This window comes from Ananas comosus, linkage group 4 (genome assembly GCF_001540865.1).
Source record: "Ananas comosus cultivar F153 linkage group 4, ASM154086v1, whole genome shotgun sequence".
NCBI lineage: Eukaryota > Viridiplantae > Streptophyta > Magnoliopsida > Poales > Bromeliaceae > Ananas > Ananas comosus.
Window position 1 is genome coordinate 15337688 of NC_033624.1, and position 21090 is coordinate 15358777.

General features: G+C 38.5%; 3 protein-coding genes across 5 annotated transcripts; 1 reads left to right on the plus strand and 2 right to left on the minus strand.

Moving 5' to 3' along the window:
* LOC109709262 (probable protein phosphatase 2C 68) lies at positions 5488-7528 on the plus strand. Its single transcript, XM_020231405.1, has 4 exons — positions 5488-6050; positions 6135-6473; positions 6613-6718; positions 6825-7528. The coding sequence occupies exons 1-4, from the start codon at positions 5613-5615 to the stop codon at positions 7133-7135; spliced, it is 1194 nt and encodes a 397-aa protein (XP_020086994.1). The 5' UTR covers positions 5488-5612; the 3' UTR covers positions 7136-7528.
* Positions 8199-12793, minus strand: LOC109709263 (methylsterol monooxygenase 2-2-like). 3 transcript variants are annotated; one of them, XM_020231406.1, is made up of 7 exons: positions 12565-12793; positions 11312-11449; positions 10843-10988; positions 10521-10640; positions 10243-10455; positions 10077-10157; positions 8199-8499 (listed from the first exon to the last, which is right to left on the minus strand). In XM_020231406.1, the coding sequence occupies exons 1-7, from the start codon at positions 12592-12594 to the stop codon at positions 8430-8432; spliced, it is 798 nt and encodes a 265-aa protein (XP_020086995.1). In that variant the 5' UTR covers positions 12595-12793; the 3' UTR covers positions 8199-8429. The 3 variants fall into 3 exon arrangements, with proteins under 3 accessions (XP_020086995.1, XP_020086996.1, XP_020086997.1); XM_020231407.1 differs by lacking the exon at positions 12565-12793 and adding an exon at positions 11782-12099; XM_020231408.1 differs by lacking the exon at positions 11312-11449.
* LOC109709726 (probable methyltransferase PMT11) lies at positions 14315-19684 on the minus strand. The gene is made up of 9 exons (XM_020232057.1): positions 18877-19684; positions 18393-18542; positions 18007-18277; positions 17667-17777; positions 17130-17289; positions 16676-16933; positions 15720-15842; positions 15021-15098; positions 14315-14801 (listed from the first exon to the last, which is right to left on the minus strand). The coding sequence occupies exons 1-9, from the start codon at positions 19543-19545 to the stop codon at positions 14594-14596; spliced, it is 2028 nt and encodes a 675-aa protein (XP_020087646.1). The 5' UTR covers positions 19546-19684; the 3' UTR covers positions 14315-14593.

A 21090-nucleotide genomic window follows, 5' to 3' on the forward strand; every position in this document is an offset into this window, starting at 1 on the left:
AATTCATTTTTTTCGCTTTTATTTTATTACAATAAAATATAGGATAAATTATGGTATGATTTATTTTAAAATATAAAATATATATAAATTCAAAGTCAAGCATGATCACTAACTTGAGAGTTAGTAGTCAATCCATAAATAACATATTATAATAAAATAATTTATAATCAAGAGTCCTACAGGGTAAATTGCACTGCTACCTCCTGAACTTTTAGCGAGTTTCACTTAACCCCCAAATTTTTAAAATAGACATCTAACACTCTAAACTCTAATATTTCATTCGTTTTATCTCTTCCGTCAATTTCCGATTAACGGAGCTTAACAGAAAACTAACGAAAGGGGTAACATAAATGAAATATTAAAGTTTAGGAGATTAGATGTCCATTTTAAAAGTTCGAAGGGTAAAATAAAACTTCGCCAAAAGTTCAGGTGGTAACAATGCAATTTATCCGTTGTAATTCTATTATTTAATCGTCGCATCGCGCGGATTTCTGCACTAGTACAGTTGATTTGTCTGGAACAATAAATGACTGAAACGTGTCTTCATTGATAGGGGCCACGTCCTAATTAAGACAAACCAGTGGCGACGTGCCATGCACGTGTCTACGAGAAAAAAAAAAAAATCTAAATTATCACGGTAACATATACGACGGAACGACCTACTACCTCCGACCAACACAAAATAAAAAAAATAAATAAATAAAATGTACCACTTTGATGAAGAGGTATTCTCAATCAATCAAAAAAATTTATATAGAAGATAAATAACATACTATACACTTCGTTTATTTATTTAGAAATAAATTTAGCTAGGAAGATAAATTAATTAGGATAATTTGGGATCTTGAGTACCAACCACAAATCCTTTCCCACTTGTACTAGAGACGGTGGAGATTAAAAAAATATTTTTATTGTAATTTTTTTAAAGAAGAGATATAATTAACTGAGAATAGATAATATAGTATAAGTGTTATATATCAGACTGCTTTCCAAACCAACTATATTCAGTCCTACCATTCACCCATTTGTTCATAATTTTTAAATAAGTAATTTTATTATATATTTTTTTAAAATATTTAATTAAAATATAAATGATATAGTGTATTCTGTAATAATTAACACATAAAATTTTCTAATAAGAAAACAAGGTATGAAGTGATAGTTTCTAAGCTTAACTGTATGAAGTGATAGTTTCTAAGCTTAACTGAGCACCGGTGACAAAATATTTAATGGCTAGCACTCCAAATTTTAAGCTCAGAATTTAATTATTTTATATATTTAATTAAATTTATTTTTAAAAATATGAACGAAGCGATTGGGGTACTACATTTTTCTCTGTCAAAAAAAAAAAGAGAGCTTGATAAGTTTAAAAGTCTCTTCATTTGTTCTTAATTATTTTTTAAATTAAAAATAATTTTAAATTTTACTAAAGCTAAGTTTTTTTTTTTTTTCAAGTATCGCTAGGGATTGATAATAAATAGATGGCTCTAAAATTATAATTATTTTATTTGTTATTTATTTGATGTGAAGTCAACTGTAACACTTTGAAAATATAAATTTAGATGGAATCCTATAGTGAATTCACATTTCTAACTAATTTTATTTTTAAATAAAATAAATGAACCAGATAGCATTTTATATCTATCTTTTAAAAAAAGAAAATGTACAAATTTACAGACATTTATTTTGCGACGAAGTTGATGATAAAAATAAAAATATATGATTAAAAGTAACTTTCTCTCTCTGCACCCGCTGAAACAAACACGCATCAAGCGAACTATGAATAATAAAAGGGAAAACTTTAAATACCCCCACTGTGGTTTTACTTGTTCTCACTTTAGTACCCTGTGGTTTAAAGTGTATCAAGTTAGTACCCCGTGATTTTGCACTTTTTCACTTTAGTACCCTGTGGTTTAAAGTGTATCAAGTTAGTACCCCGTGATTTTGCACTTTTTCACTTTAGTACCATGTGGTTTAAAGTGTATCAAGTTAGTACCCCGTGATTTTGCACTTTTTCACTTTAGTACCCTGTGGTTTAAAGTGTATCAAGTTAGTACCCCGTGATTTTGCACTTTTTCACTTTAGTACCATGTGGTTTAAAGTGTATCAAGTTAGTACCCCGTGATTTTGCACTTTTTCACTTTAGTACCCTGTGGTTTAAAGTGTATCAAGTTAGTACCCCGTGATTTTGCACTTTTTCACTTTAGTACCATGTGGTTTAAAGTGTATCAAATTAGTACCCCGTGATTTTGCACTTTTTCACTTTAGTACCCTGTGGTTTAAAGTGTATCAAGTTAGTACCCCGTGATTTTGCACTTTTTCACTTTAGTACCATGTGGTTTAAAGTGTATCAAATTAGTACCATATGGTTTTGCACTTTTTCACTTTAATACCCTGTGGTTTCGCACTTTATTACTTTAGTACCCTGTGATTTAAAAATCATAGGGTGCTAACTTGATACAAAAATAAAATTACAGAATACTAACTTGATATAAAAATAAAACCACAGAGTACTAACTTGATACACTTTAAATCATAGGATACTAAAGTGATAAAGTGAGAAACTATAGGATACTAACTTGATACACTTTAAATCATATGATACTAAAATAAAAAAGTACAAAATTACATGGTGGTTTTTTAAGTTTTTCCATAATAAAACTCAAATAATCAATTGTGGAGGCCACCGCTTAGTCGCACGTTAACAATTCGCACATGTTGATTTAATTATTTATTTATACGTGCATTGAATGTGAACCGTAGCTTACGTGGTATGTATCATAGTAATAAATCACATTGACATGCGTGACCACAAAAATGCCACCTTTTAGTAATTAATCACATTGACATGCGTGACCATCAAAAGAAAAGGGTGTGATTAGCTTCTTAGAGAAAAAAAGATCTGCCTAAAATATTAATTAATATTTCTATCTTCTATGCATTAGTTAAACTATATATGTACTAAAAACTAATGTGGGAAAAGGAGACAGGATTTCTCGCCTAAGTAATTTATGTGAGTACTACCGGCAGATTCTTCTGCGCCGTTGGATCTAGTAGATGTTGATCTAACGGTGATAGACCTAATTAGATAAACCTTCTTTTTTTGTTTTGTTAGATTAGAAGTTGTGGGTCACCTCTGGAAGCTAGTCGCTCGTTGTTATACCAGCTTTCCGATGGGACATAGATTAGTGATCTTTATTGTTTAAAGAGTTGAAATTTAAATAATTAAGAATCAATCATTTGACCTTTTTATCGATAATTAGACGAATACGAAAAGTAAACCAGAAATGAATTGAGTTTTACAGCTTTTAGTAATTTGGTCTTGAGGGAGGAATGAAATTAGTAATTTTTCTACCATTTTTCCTCTTTAATTTTTTTTGTATTTTTTGTTTTGTTTATCTTTAATATTTTCCGAAACCACGTTGTGTCAACCCCTGTAACCAAATTTATTTTCTAAATGAATAAAGCAGATAGTGTGCTATTTTTTTCTTAAAAAAATAAAAGAGTTGAAATTTTAAGTATTGTTATCTCTCAAAATATTGATCTTTTAAATAATTTAGCATATTGCATACAGAATGTAAAGAGTTTTAGTTCGTATAAATAATAATATATTATAAATACATCATATAAATTTATCAACAATATATTATAAAAATAATATTCAAAGCAATTCAAAGTACTTTTCTGTTAATTTACTAGATACTGTAAAGAAATTAATTAGAAAATAGAGTTTGTCGAAATACCCTTTGACTAGATTTTTTTTAATATTTTTGCGCTATCTAAAACACTCAAATTTCTCAATTCCTAAATTTGGAGAATACATGGCCTATTACATCTGCTAGTTTATGTTCTTGTATTATACATGAAGATTATATTTAAATATGATGATCCTGTTATTGTCTTATTGACGAATATATTTGGAATATTTGCTCCCACTAACCATGTGTGTTGGTAGAACACTTTCACACCTCGAGTCTTTGGGAGAAATTTTATGGATTTGCTTAATTTATAATCATTTATTATCATTTATGCTTCAGGATCTTTTTCTGTCTCGATAATAATTGTACGTGAAATATATTCTAAATCTTATTGAAAACGATTTAAACCCCTTCCTGACGTGACATTTTATATTTCTCTTTATTCTCTTAAATAAAAAATTAGATTTTTTATTTTAAATATAAAAAATTTAATAAGACTAATAAGAAAATAATAGTTTTTGAATGAGCAGAATCTAAATTTTACATCTAATCTAGCTTATTGTTGTTAATTAACTACTAATAATTTTATCAAATATGAAAATAAGACCGCCTTCGAATCCATAATAAGCTAGTATTACTAACACTTTAAGGAATCCACAATGATTCCACTATTTTTACAATACCTTTTTCAACTAACTAACTTGAATAGAATAATGATATTCTAAATAGTTTTAATAAAAATATTAAGATATTATAAATTATAAATCAAATGAGCGCTGTGTATTTTATTTTATCATTATGAAAAAATATAAAATCTAATATATAAATCATTATTGAGTAATATCTTTTAGGAAAAGTCTCAATATACATTTCATAGAGAGGTATATGATTTATACCTAATAGATGAAATGTTTTTATTCGTGACATTATGTGATAACTAAAAAAAATTATCCATCTAATAAATAAATATAAATTATATACTCTAAGAACAAGATAGGGTGTATGAATAGTATTATTTTTATGTTTTATTGTTAAATAAAAAAAAGAGTAGCCCGTTTACTCAAACAAGTCTACCGAAAAAAATATATAGTTTGTTAAGTGGAGGAAGATTTCAATTTGAATGTATATAAAATCTTATCTAAGAGGGGAATTACGCACGAACCTGGCGATTTGCAAGGAAAAGAGCTCCTCCATCAAAGCCCACGTGTCGCGAGGCGGAGCAACCCGACCTCTCCCTTGCTTCTGCGCCATCGTCAACCTGGTCGACTCGGAGACGTGTCAACATTCGGCGTACCCTCTCCGTCTCCCGAAACAGGCAACACCGCAGGAGTTACTAGGATTTAGCCACATGTCCCCCCCGAGAGTACGTTTCGAATAGAGTAAAGTAACGGGAATTTTAATTTAATTTAAATAATAAAATTATTAAATTAATAATAATTAATAAATAAATAACTATAACTAATAACTAATAAATAATTAGTAGGTGGAAAAGGAGGGTAGAAATCCCGTATCGCCCGCTACTGACCTTTTGTAAGGAGAGCACCACATGCGTGTCAGAATAGGTGAGGAGCCGTGACAGCTGTGACGCGCTCGTTGGTTGGACACGTGTCCTTGCATCCTCGGAGGCCGCACACGCGTCGTGGGATAGAGAGAGAGAGAGTACAGAGGCGCGGGGGGGAGATTGATGGACGGCTACGATGCGTCCGCTTGGGGGGGCGGTAGAGGGCGACGTCACACCAAACGTACCTGTCGGGGCCGCGGAGGAGGCGTTTTATGTTGCATCTCCTCCTCCTCCTATTTCTCCTCCTCTTCCCCATGTGTGTAGCCATTTATTATCACCTCGAAGTCGAAGTCGAAGTCGAGTGTAGGAGAGGAGGAGGCGAAGGAGATCGAGGAGATCGGTGAGGCTTGGCCATGGCGGAGATATGCTGCGACGTAGCGACCGGGGCGGAGGCGGCGACGAAGGAGCCGTGCGAGGCGAGCTCGCGAGCGGCGCGGCGCCGCAGGATCGAGATGCGGCGGTTCAGGTTCGTGGCGGGGGCGGAGGCGATGGCGCCCGCGGAGGAGTCGAGGAAGAAGCGGCCGAGGGCGGAGGGAGCCGCGTCGAATCCGGAGGGCTCGGCGAGCGACGGGACGGTCGGGAGCGGATCGAGCGGGGATATGAGCGGGGATCCTCCCCGCGCGGCGGGATCGATCGAGGAGGAGCGTGCTCATGAGGGATCGAGGTTCGGGATGATCTCCGTGTGCGGACGCAGGAGGGAGATGGAGGACGCCGTGTCCATTCGCGCCGATTTCGTGCGGGGAGGGAGGTTCGATTTCTTCGGCGTATTCGACGGCCACGGATGCTCTCATGTGAGTACTCCTACTCCTCCTACTCCTCCTCCTCCTTTTCTTTCTCGATCCTTCGAGCTAATTATGAATGTCTTTGTTGCGTAGGTGGCGATGTCGTGTAAGGATCGGATGCACGAGGTGGTGGGGGAGGAGATCGAACGGCTGAGAGAGGGGGCTCCGTCACCGACGCAGGGCGGTTGGAGGGAGGCGATGGAGCGGAGCTTCTCGAGGATGGACGCGGAGGTGCAGGGGCCGGGCCAGGGAAGCGGATCCCGGAACCCTCGGTGCCGGTGCGAGCTTCAGACGCGCAAGTGCGACGCCGTGGGCTCAACCGCCGTCGTCGCCGTGGTGGGCCCCACGCGCATCGTCGTCGCCAACTGCGGCGACTCCCGCGCCGTGCTCTGCCGCAACGGCGTCCCAGTTCCCCTCTCCTCGGACCACAAGGTAGAGAAGAAGAAGAAAGATCTCAAAAATCAAAAATCAAAAATCAAAAATCAAATCAACCTCCTCCGTGAGGTGGTGTTTTAAATTTGTTGAATTTGCGCGACTGACGGACGATTTTGTCCTGTTTGGAAAATGGCAGCCGGACCGACCGGATGAGCTGCAGAGGATCCAGGCGGCGGGCGGGCGGGTGATTTACTGGGACGGGGCGCGGGTTCTGGGAGTGCTGGCCATGTCGCGAGCCATCGGTGAGCGAACTGATTTCTTTTTCCGATTCCGATTCCGATTCTGCCAATTGGCCATTGTGGCTTGTGCAGTACGCTGATTTGGTGTTTCGATGTTGGGATGGAACAGGGGACAGCTATCTGAAGCCGTTCGTGACATCGGAGCCGGAGGTGACGGTGACGGAGAGGACGGAGGGGGACGATTACCTGATACTGGCGAGCGACGGGCTGTGGGACGTGGTCAGTAACGAGATGGCCTGCGACGTCGTCCGCACGTGCCTGCGGGGCCGGGGCGGCGGCGCTGCTAATGGGGAGAGGGAGTTGGGATCGGACCGGGCGTGCGCAGACGCGGCGTTGCTGCTGACGAAACTGGCGCTCGCGAGGCAGAGCGCAGATAATATTAGCGTGCTAGTCGTTGATCTCAGGAAAAGGGATTTGTAGCGAATACTGTTGCATCACTAGGATACGGGGATGAATGTTTAGATCCTTCGTTCCTTTTTTTTTTTTTTTTTTTTAATTTCCCCCCTCTTTCTAAAGTTTTATTTTTTATTTTCTTATTATTATACGACGACTTGTTGGTGTAATCCTTGTAATTCTAGCAGAAGAAAAGGAATGATGCAACTGGGAGCTTCGAAGGACGCTCTATTACGGTATCAAAATCTTAGTAGGGAAAATTGAAATTCCTGTGGTATGAGTATAGAGCACTGTGATAAAGCACGATCATCTTCTACGCGACCTCAAAGCTTCCGTTGCAGTTCCTGTGCACTCTTCCTGTGCAACATTTGTTTATATTAATGAACACTGATGAAGAGATGCATTATGCAAGACGATTAATGTTATACTCTAGTACTAGTATGACTGTAGTGTTTTGCTGATTCTGCAAGGTTAGCTTCCTCAAGAAATCTTTTATTAGGGCATAATAGTGGTAGGCGATCCTTATGATCATAGTTTCTTCGCTAGGGATTCACATTTTACTCCAAAAATGGAATCAGTTCAGAGACAAACCAACGGGGTATCAAAGCGGCGTCGCCACAGCCATTTTTACTGGATACATCGGTCCGGAGTAATGCGTCTTCTGAAACGCTGCCAGGCAATGGCTCTCTTGGCCGCTCAAGTTGTGCGAGAGCTGCTTAGAACGAAGTTTGAAGAACAATTACGCAGATGTGGGAGCACCCACCAAACGACAGTTTCCAGAACAATTCCTCAGATTTGGGAGCACTCTGCACCCACCCGCTGAATTGCAACAAAATCTGCAGTCACACACTGTTGCTTTCTTAGCAAAATTCCGTTGCACCACCAGTAAGTTCATCCAGAGGCCACATTACCAAATGAGAAAATTTACCTTGCAAAACAACAGATCAATTGCTTGATAAATTTGAATCTTGCAATCAGAGAAAGTCATCGTGCTTTCCTATAGTCCCTCAGAAACTTCATTAGAATCAGAACATGAAAGAGCACGCCAGGAGTATTTACGTCAATCCTTCGTAAAAACTTCAACACCGCATTAGAACAAGGGGGACTCATTCAATTAACAGAGAGAGAGAGAGAGCACGCCAGGAGTATTTACATCAATCCTTTGTAAAAACTTCAACACCGCATTAGAGCAGGGGGGACTCATTCAATTAACAGAGAGAGAGAGAGAGAGAGAGAGGGACCAAAAAAATTAAGGGCGGGCGCAACATACACAAATGTTATTATACAGGTTTGGAGCGCTAGAAAGAATATATCCAACTACTTAACTTTGTTTGCCTTCTTGTTCCTCAAGTGCCTTCAGCCTTCGATAGCCTTTATCCGTGCCGAATAGCCTGAACAGAAATGGATAATAAGGCAATTAGGAGTGATGATTCTAGGAATCGCGACACTGAGCAAATGGATGTTTGCTGGAATCCAAAAAACATGTCTTGAGATGCTATCTAGTTCCTTGAGACCGCCACAAGCTGTAATTATCCTCAGATAAGAGAATGAGAACAACCGTAAGAGGAATTCGGTGTCAAAGCAAGATGCCGATATTCTATGAACCATGTTCTCGGAATATGAGAAAAGTGAGAGGATAAAGCTAGCACATGCTTCATAGTGCAGAAAAAATATTCAAAGTTCTCGTGGCAATTTGCAAAGAATATTTAGAGTTGAGCTCGAATGCTATCAGTAGCAAACGGTTTCCGTTATCATCCATTTGTTTTCAATTATAAAGCCTCCGAATCGACGATCAGCATCGTTGAACATGATCTATACCACTTACAGTATCTAGAAATCAAATTTCAAATCTTTTTTGACATCATTGGCCTAATGATCAAAAGGTTTCAAAATTTGTAATTTTAATGGTTGATATAATACGTTTTCTCATTTAACGGTGTAAAGATATCCAAATCAATTGAATTTTGGTTAGAAAATTCTTTAAACTATTTAGAATAAAATCTATATTCTTGAATCTTGATCTTGATTACAAGACTCCTATCATCACTTTTTAAAGGATATTCATTTTTAGCCATTCATTTTTGCGTCCACTTGATGGGCAAGAAAACAATATCGAAAAAAATATAAAATTTGGTTTCAAAATGCTTTAAATGGTATAGATCATGTTCAACGATACCGATCATCGATTTGGGAGCTCCATCATAGAAAACAAATGGGTGGTAACAAAACGCATTTGCTACTGATAGCATTCCAGCTTAACTCGAATTTTTATGTATAACGAAAAGTTGGTATGGTTTAAGAGATATGTTTGCTCAATGACATTATCTGCAAAAAAAACTTGAAATTTCCTAATTTAAAAAAATTGAATTTGTTGATACTCCTATCACTTGATCCTTTGGTCAATGTAGGTTAGCAAGATCAATACCATCCAAAATAACAGGGAATCATGTCTGCAATCTGAAGACGCTAAGTTTCAGTTGATGAACTTGTGAGCTACAGCGCCAGAGATTATAATACAAATGTCTAATTGTGCAATATCAAAAGATAGTCCGTTATACCTGATTTTCTTATAAGAAATAGCCATAGCTTCAGCGCATGCTCCTTTCTTGAAAAGGGTATATTACTAGAGCTAAGCCAGGCCTAGCTACCCATTTAGCAACATTTACTTTAGGAATGAGGAAATTTGGCATGATACGACTTACTCCCGTTATAGTATTTATTTATCAGATAATCCTATGCGAATTTTTGTTTGATAGAACATTTTGGAGTCGCCTAGAAATTTTGCGATAAGTAGAAAATTTTTTAATAATTTTCTTTAATGGGTCCGGTCAAATTGTTAGTCAACCAGATAGGGATTATGCAACGTTGCGAACTGAACACAGCTCAATCTATGAAGTAAGACACATTCCGAAAGGTTAATCTGAGTGCAATACTACATATTATAACAGCAAAATCAATTTCAACTCACCAGTCCATGTAGATGAAAGTGGATGAGTAATTCCCAGACTTCGTGTACAGCACCCGGTGATGGTAGTCATGAAAGTCAGCACTGTAATGGCAACAAGTTAATTGTCAAGTGAAGGACATCACATAAACTGGAAGGCTGTCCGATTAGATATGTATTATTAGCTTACCCTCCATACAGTGGCACGAAATTCGAAGGGCTCCATGGGAAGTGGTATCCACAATGAGCCTCAACTGTCTCGAGCACTCTCAATATCACCCATAACCACAGAGTTGATAGATGAGGGCCAGTAAGGGCAGGACCAATAATAGTGGCAAAACCAAGAAATAATATCTCAGCAGGATGGGCATACTCTGAAGTCAATCCGAAAGGAGTGGCATACCTGAAAATAATTGATTCAATAAAGAAAGTAAACAGATGAACAAAATATGAAAGCAATCTACTTACTCATGATGAACACTGTGGATATGCTTGTACAGCCATTTTGTATGTAGCAATCTATGACCCCAATAGAAGACAAAATCCTCCAAGATGAAATAGAATATTATTTGAGATACAACAGCGGTCCTGCAAACAACAAAGGAGTTTCAACTAAACATAACTGATTTATGTTCAACTCTTCCATTTGTACTGTCAAAATAAGCAAGATTAAGTGTTTTTAGATTCTTCAGGAATAAAGTGAAAAACTTCATTGCATCAGTATTTCCTAGAAATATTATGCTTATTAAGAAACACATTTTGAAGCTTGTGAAAGGAAACCTGTAGATACCAGGGTGGCAATGGAAGACTGCTTTTCAGGCCCATGTATTTGAAAGCAGGATAGGAGAACATAATAACAGGAAAGTTCACACCAACATGATACAGGATTAGGTGCAAAATACATCTTCCCTCTGCCTCTGGGGTATTCAATTTTTTCTGCAAACAAATATAGATGGGTCAACACTGCATATACACGTCTGCATAGAGAAGAGAACTTGTAAAGACGCCCTGCTTGGAAGAAGCAAAAAGGGGAGAAAAATAAGGAATGATTTGCTAAGATCTTTAATGCGACGTGAACCAATGATAGTACAAAGATAATCCCAAAGAAAAAGACATGACTTTTCAATCCAGTCAAGTTATTGCAAACGTGGAATTTTCAAATGAAGCATTTAAAAGCAGCTTATGACATACCGCAAGAAGAAGTTGACCTCAAGGACAAACAATAATAGATACAAAAGGGACACTTCTGCTAAGCAAACCTGAATCTTGTACTTGCTGAAAAGGCCTGCCCTCTCGAAGAATATAGATACAAGCCCAGACAGGAAAAAGACACTTTCATGCATTATGAAAGTGCCAATTGTAGCCAATTGGAATTCACTGAAGTGGGTTATAAGATACTGCAGCACAAAAGAAAGAAAAAACAAAAAAATAAAATGAAGAATACTCGGAAAATTGATCCATCCGATCACACTGAAGATAAATAGGTATAAAGCAAACAGCCAAATTAAAACATTTTACTGCACATAAGCTATCTAGTTCATTGATCCAACCAGAGTACTAGAGTCTCAATTCCCCTGTATGTTCTTAATTGATGTTCAAATAGTTTCACAAAGCCATAGTTACTACCACCTCCTAGTTCGAATTTCATATGTGACGTCACTGCCGATTCATGGCATAAATCGAACATTAAACAATAAAAACATAAACACTAGCGAGCAGTCATCATTACCCAATCTTTCTCCAAATAAGCAGGTTCGAACGCTTTGATTTGTCAATAATGCTATTTTCTCAGAGGCTATCAACCTAACATCAAGGCTTTTAGAATTGTGGAAAGATCCTCGAAACAGAAAAAAGGTTTCACATTAAGATCTTCCTAAGGTTTAGGAAAGCGTACACTACAGAAACATGACAATATTACAGATTATTGATGGTAGGTTACACTAATATCTTCCATAAGTTATAGTACAAAATTACCAAATCAAACAATGATAATCATCTCAACAAAAATTATGAAGAGATAACCAGATAACCATTCATGTACCACAGGGTTTCAGAATCTACAGCTATATGCGTAATGATCCGGCCCACTAGTAATAATAACTCGTTGGGTTCAAATAATCTGCGCAAATGCTTAAACTACAGCTATATGCATGACTTTTTATATTCTGAATCAGAACCCTTTTCTCGATATGAGACGATCCACAATAATATCAGATTCTATTACTTCTGTAACAAAATCGTATTAATAATAACTCTTCATTCTTGTAGAGATCTACTAATTCCTGCCAATGATCGAAAACAGAGATACGAGGTATAGCTAAGACTCTCCACATCAGTCTCCGAATCAGCAATGCGCGGACGAGAACTAAGGGTCTAGATCCTCTAATAGCATCATTGGATCGTAGGAAAACGAAATACAGCAAAACGAGAAGGGCCTCTCGAGATCGAAAGCGATCCACACGGATCCAAAAGCAGAGACGAATCTAGAGTGGAGGGAGAGGAGGGAACGGACCTCCCATCCGGATTCGCGGAGAGACGCCATTGTTCAGCTTCACGAAGATGAGGAGATCGATCCTGTGAATGGAGGGAGATGAGAGAGGTAGAGAGGAGAGAGGAAGGGAAGGGGGAGAATGGTGGCGAAGTGGGGAGGAGCGGCGGAGGCGGCGGCCGATGTCGGAGAAGAAGCGGCCGAGACCGGCGGAGAAAATGGAGCGTGAGAGTGTTTATACGGTGTTTATATATATAGATATATGGAGAGAGAGAGAGAGAGAGAGACATATATACATATATAATATATGCATAGTACCATAGAGAGTGACAGGAAAATTCCCACTCTGTGGGCGCGGGCCGGGGCCCGCGATGGCAAAATATTTTTAATTGGAAAATTTGCTTTGACGTACCAAGAAATACTGAAATTGCAGATTATTCTTCATATGTATATAAAAGTTTTTTATATTACATAATGCAAAAATAAGTCCGCACTATTTCGCGCAATAGGATATTTGAATCAGCGATCGGTATCATCAAAATTAATTTACAATATCTAGACTTTTTAAGTTTTAAATTTTAAATTTTTTTTTATGTATTGCGACTTTTTAATTGAAATAACCACCCTATCTGGATAAAGTGATTTTTATTATTTTTGCATCATTCTTTTTCATTTTTAAATGGTCATTCCGTTTGTCAATTGCCCTTTTTTATATCCAATCAACCAATTCTTATTTTTATTATCCAATATAATTAATTTGCCTTCGTATTTTCATTTTGGAATTGTTACAGTTATTATTTAGTTCTTCGGGAGTATTTTCGGTGTTGTAATTTTCGAAACTTCCCAAATTCGTGGCCCACAGGCCGCTGACCCGGCTCACGCGGGCCGGAATCTCGTGCAACGTGCGGCAGGTGCAGTGGCTGGCTAGCAGCTGCCACTTTATTCTTATTATTATTAAGAATAGTGTCCATGAATAAAAGAAGCCTATGCTGTGTTTACACATATGTATAATATAAAGTTTTTGGTGTACACACCTCCATAAATTACAAGGCTCTGGTACTTTATCATGTTTATGATGTTTTGCGTCAACTTGCTATTCTGATACTAAATCAGTCATTAAAATTGCATATTTGTTTAATTATGAAGTTATGCATGCATCATATTGGTACTTTTTTGAAGTAACACTTTACTCTCCAGAAAAAGAAAAAAAAAGGTTTAGCCTTACAAAAACTGAGATTAATGCTGGGACGACAACGACAATAGGGATAAAGGGACAACTTCGATACAGCATTGACAAGCGACAACTGCGATACAGCATTGACAAGCAACAGCTACTACTCGATGGGGGTTTAGTATAATGGGGTGGAGACAACAGATGGTGACAGAAATAGCAATATCATCGTAACAAGATTCGTCCTCCCATAATAAAAGCTTGCAAGTGGCGTTAATGAAAGCTATAGATTATATTACATAGGTTGTCTCAATTTTTTTTAGTTGGCTTTTGTTAGCTCACCAATTTAAATCTAGTCTAGATACTAAACTGCAGTTGTTAATGTTAATGTTTACAGATATTTTCGTTATGACCCAACAAGATGGGCCTTTCTTTTTGCGTCAGCATTTAAAAGCAGAAAAAGCTGTTCCAAAAAGTCTCACTTATATCATCACCACCAACATAGATTTTGAATGATTTTCAAGAAATGAAGTAACAGTGTAATCCTCTATATATATATATATATATATATATATTTTAAACAACAGATTAAGCAAGAAAAGCTTTACCGGCCAAACCATATCCATGTTTTGCTAACAAAATCAATAACGTATGAATCAACATGCTACACTTACATCACTTCCACATCTAACACGAAAAAAAAAAAAAAAAATCATAGAAAGGGGTCTTTAATTAAGTAGGAGTGCCAAAAATGCTACAACAATTTCATCTTCTTCCTCTGAGGCAAACTACAGCTAAACTTCGGAACCTCCTATGCGCCACAACCTGACAAAGGGAACAAGCTCCTCTCTCCACAAGGATACAAGGAAAGGTGCGGAGATTCTAAGAATGGACCATCGGTTTCTGGCACATCAATATTTTCCTGCTTGCATATGGGCCCTCGGCCGTGTCGCGGAGGTCATTCCTCCATCCCATGGCTTTCGTGACGGCCTGAATGTCATCCATGATGAATTTTGAGTCGCGAATGTAAACGATCCCACCAGGCCTTAGAATGCGATCCATCTCCAACAATATAACTGATATGTTGCACCTGTCAGTAGAAGAGATCAGCATGAGCAGTAACTTAGGGCATTGATCCAATTTGAAATACATAAATTTACCCAATTATATATAGGCCTCGTAGCCTTTTACCAAACAGGCCGAGCAATGAAGGGCAAGTGTGCAGTGTGGATAGAAAATAGGAAAAGAGCATGAGAATTCATGAGCATGACATATAGTTAGCAAGCTTGGTGCAGGTGATTGTTACTACCTTTTCTGCTCTTTGGAGAGAAGGCCAAATGCATGAAGTAGGTCATACGTTCTTGGATATGTATCAAATGGTTCACACCTGCAAAAGAAAGTATATGAGAAAGACTACATATTGATGCTTTCAAACGTCACTTCCTAATTTGTTAACAAAGATTACGATACAAAGGATCCAACACAAAAAATAATTTCAACACGAGGCACAAGCACATTTATCAGAAGTCAACTTTTCAGTCCATTAAAGGGACATAGTGGAGGGTAAAAACCATTAAAAGAAAAATAAAGCAATTTGTATTGAAACTAATTGACAGAAAATGTGCCTGCAGCCCCAAAACACCAATTGGATTTCCATCTATGGGCTAGTTTGGGATTGCGTTTTCATAAGCATATGCATTTACACTGTGGAAGGCCCAAAACATTTATAAGCTCTTCCGATCTTCCTCTCCTCCAATGCTATAAAATTGCAATGGCAACCACCACCAGGATGCAAGCAGTTAGCAGTTGCTTGCTTCTACGGTGATGGTCAGCACCACAATTTCATAGCATTGGAGGAGGGAATAGTGGAAATGATTTTGAATTCTTTTGGCCTTCCAAAACATAATCATGGGTGCTTTTAGCCACCGGAATACCAAACAAAGCATATGACATCCAAGAACAATAGCATATAGTTGAAAATAAAGCTGCAAGAATGACAACAAATTACCAGTCATGAGTGACACCAATTAGTCCACGATCATAAATTACAGGTAATGTGTTGGGTCCACTGGTTGGAACAACATTCATCACCCAGCAATCAAACTGTTGATCGATTAATCCAGCTGCAAACCTGCGCACGAAATGAACAAGGATATTAATATTGAGGGACCACCAAATTCCGAAAAAGAAGTATATATTTATTGTGCTGAAGGACAATAAAATTGGTAAAATTCATGCCGTTTCTCTGTCCTGTCGAAATCTGAAGCATAACAGATATTGAGTATTAAAATGAAAACGAATACTACAGAGTTTAATATAAGAAAGAAATCACAATGCAGATTAAAGAAAAGAAATAAATATAAGAAACCAAATCAGTCAAAAAGTTTCTTCATGTGAGAGAAGCTGCAGTGGGTCCAGTCTCAGCCCACTAGGACTTGCACAAGTATGAAAGCCCAACTAGCCAAGGGCCAAATGGTTCTACATGTAACTTAAACGAAAGTTAAGAATATAGTAGTTCAGACCAAGTTCAACTTACAAAACAATTTCTAAAACATGACTGCTTCAAATAAAAGTCTGTTCAAACAGTTTTATTCAGATAACGAATCAGTCAATAATAAAGGCTCTTCCATACAGAGTTACAATGAAATCATGAACTTTAGCTACTGCATAAATGCCAAGTGAAATAAATGCAATTCTTGTAAATATTGCAAATCACAGACTTTAACTACTGCACAAACGCAGTGAAATAGTGCAATTCTTGTAAATATTGCATATTCATCAGGTTATTTTCAATTGGAACATCTTTTATATATATATATATATATAAAATATTGCTAACTTAGTGTTCCTTCAGTTTCTTCACTGATCTTTCTGAGGTGTTCACATAAATTTCTTAGAGCAACCAAAGCCATATAATTGTAATTATGTTGCATTCAGAACAACATAACAGAAGAAATTCTATACCCTCCAAATCCAGCTCTCATGTCCATTACATTCCGTAGCTTCAATTCTTTCCAATGGAAAATGCGGATATAGCCATCAATAATGTCATTCCAATATCTCAACTCTGCTTTAAAAAGTTCATTTTTAGCTATAGAAGCATCCATGTCTACTTCTTGGAGTCTTTGTGGTGGTTCATACAGGCGACCAGGCCATGCTGGAATATTTGCTCCATATCCATTATCGGGAAGTTGGCTGATACATGCTTTGAGGTTCACATACCTGCAGATAGCCCACGAATACTTAAAAAATTAATTTTAAAAACATCTAGCAAAACAAATGATAAGAGAAACAAGAAAAAATGATGAATAGGCAAAAGACTAGGATAGTAAGGAAGGAGGAATAACATGAAACTTGAACTATTTTTTTATAAGTGATTGCACTATGGAACAGTTTCCTAGAAAGTTCTTGAAGATACCAAACACTATTAAGGTCATCATCCGCATCGCATAGTGCAGGTTGGATTCCAGAATCCCTACTGAAATAGCAAGAGTTGTTCAAAGGCTTCTGCCATATGGCAATATATCCTTCCTTTTTCACAAGTTGCCAACAAATACGAGAAGTAAGGTCCTCCATCTCTGTATCAAACGTATGTGTAAGAAAAACATACAAAAACACAAAATAGAATCAGCATCCTGAACTATGGAAATGATTATTTTGTGGTCAGAAAATAGGTTTGCTTAAAGCCAATCAAGATCAATTTGCCCAAGAGAATAGCCAGTAAAGTAGCATTACTTTTGAGCGCGGTAAAGATAAATTAAGAGATACAGCTACTATTCAAATTCTAGAACATAAATTTGATGGGGGAAGTAGTTTAGGATCAATATTTAGTTAATAACTCGTGATCAAACATGATGATGAGAACCTACAGACAAGGAAACCAAATAAGTAGACAGCATTCAAGATAAAGTTCATAATCCACTACTGAACTATTGTAAGAATTGTGACCATGTACCCTTCCATGCCTCTTGTTGGCTCTCTTCATGTTTATAAACAGGTTGCGCAGCCCAAACAAAATATCCTCCGGCTCGAAGTAATCTGTTGACCTCAAGAAGCAAAATTCCATCTGAAAACAAATGCAAATATCTCAGAATGGTTAAACCAGTGGTAAAATGCAATTGAAATTACAAGTTATGGCCCAAAACCATCAGCAGGAATATATAACTGGGGAGATTGCTACAATATTCACCAACTCCAAACATTACAACTATTCAGAATAGAAGTTTCATAAATAAAAGTACGAGAAGCTAGCCAACATGCAAAAGAAGAATAAGCACGGCAAGAGAGGGAAATACCATCACGGGTCCAATTTATTCGGCATCTTGAACAATGAATTAGGTCAAACGCCTGGCTTGGATACAACAGCCGATGAGTTGCAAAAGCTGCTACCATTGCAGGCACACCGCGCTCAAGAGCAAATTGAATTTGATTTTCATGGACGTCTTTTGGAGCAATGGACAAAGTGATCACATTCCATGAAAGCAGAAAGGCACCAAAACTTGCAACTCCGCATCCAACATCCAGGGCAACTCTTGTACGATTACCAAATGCAATCCCTGGGACCATCTGATTTTGATATTAGAATATTTTTTTCCATTAATGTGTAATATTAGAATAGATAGATAACAAAAGCTGCATTGGAATATAGGAAGCAAGATCAAATCAGTAAATATAGTGTGACCTTAGAAATCTGATCCAAATATTGATCTGCTCCATGAATAAACTGGGTTCCCCCACCAGGAAATTTAAACGTATCCTTGTCCTTCGTTATCCAATTTTGTCCCCCTTTATCTTCAACCAGGCGAGTATGCGGTACGTTGTTAAACCACACCTGTAATAGCATGAGTTGGAAGCATCTCAAACAGGGTGTCATAGTAGAACATGACATGTGTCCGGCACAAGATCATACTGAGAGCTCACTTTGTTTTATCCAGGTAAATACAAAAGGCTAATTCAAACTTGTTGCATTGACTTAGAACAGAACAACCAGCTATTGTAACCACGTTGCTAAAATAACATTTACAGCCGCTGCTGCCACCACGACCATTTTTGATCGACCTCTACGTTTCGGAAAAGTATTATGCACATTTTCGACCTCTGCATTTCTAATCGACTGGAATAGAAGATATATGGACAGAAACGGAGAAAGGAATCAGCACACATACCTCGTCTCTGCTCGTAGGCCATGGAATTGGGCTCCTATAACCCTTCGGAGCAGGAACCAAACAATCCAACACTTTCCCCTCGCCGGGGCAGTGTCGCTCGAACCTCTCCCCTCTCTCCGTCGAGTTGAGCTTCTTGATCTCCTCCTCGTTATCCAAGCACGGAATGTGCTCGCTCATCGCCTCCGGACATGGCTCAAACTTCTCGATCCGAACCCTAACCTTCTCCTCCGCCGCCCCACCCCCATCGCTCGTCTCGTTCTCGGCCCCCGCCTCGTCGAAATCGCCTCCCAGATCCGCATCGAAGTCGAAATCCGCTCTCATCGTCCCGTTCTCGTCGACGACCCCAATCCTCTCCGTCAATGGCGGCGGCGGCGGCGGCGGCGGCGGCGCGGCCTCGAGGGACGGCGAAGCGTCGGCGAGGATCTCGGAGGTGTCGTTGGAGATGAGGGAGGAGACATTGGTGACGAGGTTGGCGTTGGGGGAGAGGGCGACGGAGGAGACGGCCTCATTAGGGCCGTTGAAGAAGAAGATGCGAGATAGCGCGGAGGAGTCGTCGGACCAATGCTTGCCGAGGTAGAAGGAGACAACGGACGTTAGGGCGAGGACGGAGACGCGAAGGAGGAGCGCGGAGGCGAAGAGCTCTCCGCCGCACGTGCCGAGGGCCTTCATGGGGTTGGGGTTCGGGGGCGGTGACCTTTCGCGCCACGCTCCGCGTGCGAGCGAGGGATCGAATGGACGGAGACATGGAGATTTTATTTTATAATTACGAGGGAGTGAGTATCAACGGAGAGAGTGAAAGAGAGAGAGAGAGAGAGGGAGAGGGAGGGGGGATGGGAGTGCGCGTGAAGCGATTCCGTCGTTCGCGGGGTGGTCGCGGTGCACTCGGCGTGCGAGGCACGGAGAAGCGGGCGCGAATTTCGAGCCCGGATCTGGGTGGAGTCGAAAATATTTTCACCACCCGACCCGAAAGGCCTTTGGGCTTTAGTGTTGGGATTTAAGGCCGAGTACCTGGTTTGGACAACTGCTTCATGGGCTTTGTCTCCGAACTTGGGCTTCTTGGAGCAAAAGAAGGTCTCCACGTAGGAGAAGTCCAAACCGGCCCAAGTTGTAGAAACTGTTGATTGTGCCCGGTGCATCTGTACATCACGTGGACCATATCTCCACATGTCTCCATTCTATCCCGGACTTCAATATATTCATCCAAATTGCTTCTTTTTTCTTTTTCCTTTTTTTTTTTTGAGAATGTACTGTGAGGACCAATTGAAATGAAAGCGAGATTGGAAAGGTGCCGTGCCGAAGATAAACAGATAGATCAGGACCATCAGGTGTGGATAATATTTTTCTCTTAACTGTAAGAATTTCTGCAAAGATAAATAATTTACAAACAAAAACATCTTGGGCCCTTGGCTCCTTGGCTAACAGTATAAACCAGCCCTGGAGTAAGCTGAGCTTTAAGTTTCATATGTGGAATTGAGACCGATCCGAACGTAATTTGACCTGTCGATAACCAAGTGCGAAAAGAATGGGCAACACCACGAAGAGTATGGATAAGGATCGATGCACGTTCAATAATGGGGTCCATATTCGTTTGGTAGTTCCAAATTGAAACCCGCATTCACATCCCATTAATTACGGATAAACTTGGAGTGCCTTTCCCAACATCTCATCTAGTAGCATTTTATAACGGTGTTGACGTTTGCCCCTTGTTCCCGCTGTTTTTTTTTTTTTTTTCCATCTTTACCTCAGTAATCTATATTATATATATATATTATATATTATATATATATATATATATTAATTATATATATAATTAATATATATATAATAGGCTACTATGCATTAATAGTACGAGTCATCGGTACTAACCAAGTTTGGCCATTGGATTAAGAGATGTGCGGTTAGAATGATGTCGCCCCTAAAGTTGAGTTGGTGGTTGGTTTAATAATATGATTAACGGGTGAAAATGATCAAAAGGATAGATCCTATACGGCGAAAACTTGGTAGCACCAAGTGCTTCGGCTATTATAACACAGTAGCCGACTCATAATATATATATATATAGTACTATATATAATATATAATATATATATATATATACTATAATATAATATAATATATATATATATAAATATGTATATAGTTGGACCGGACTACTATTAGTAGTAAAATTCTATTGTTGCTACTAGTTTTTTAGCCTTTGGATCAACTCTTTTC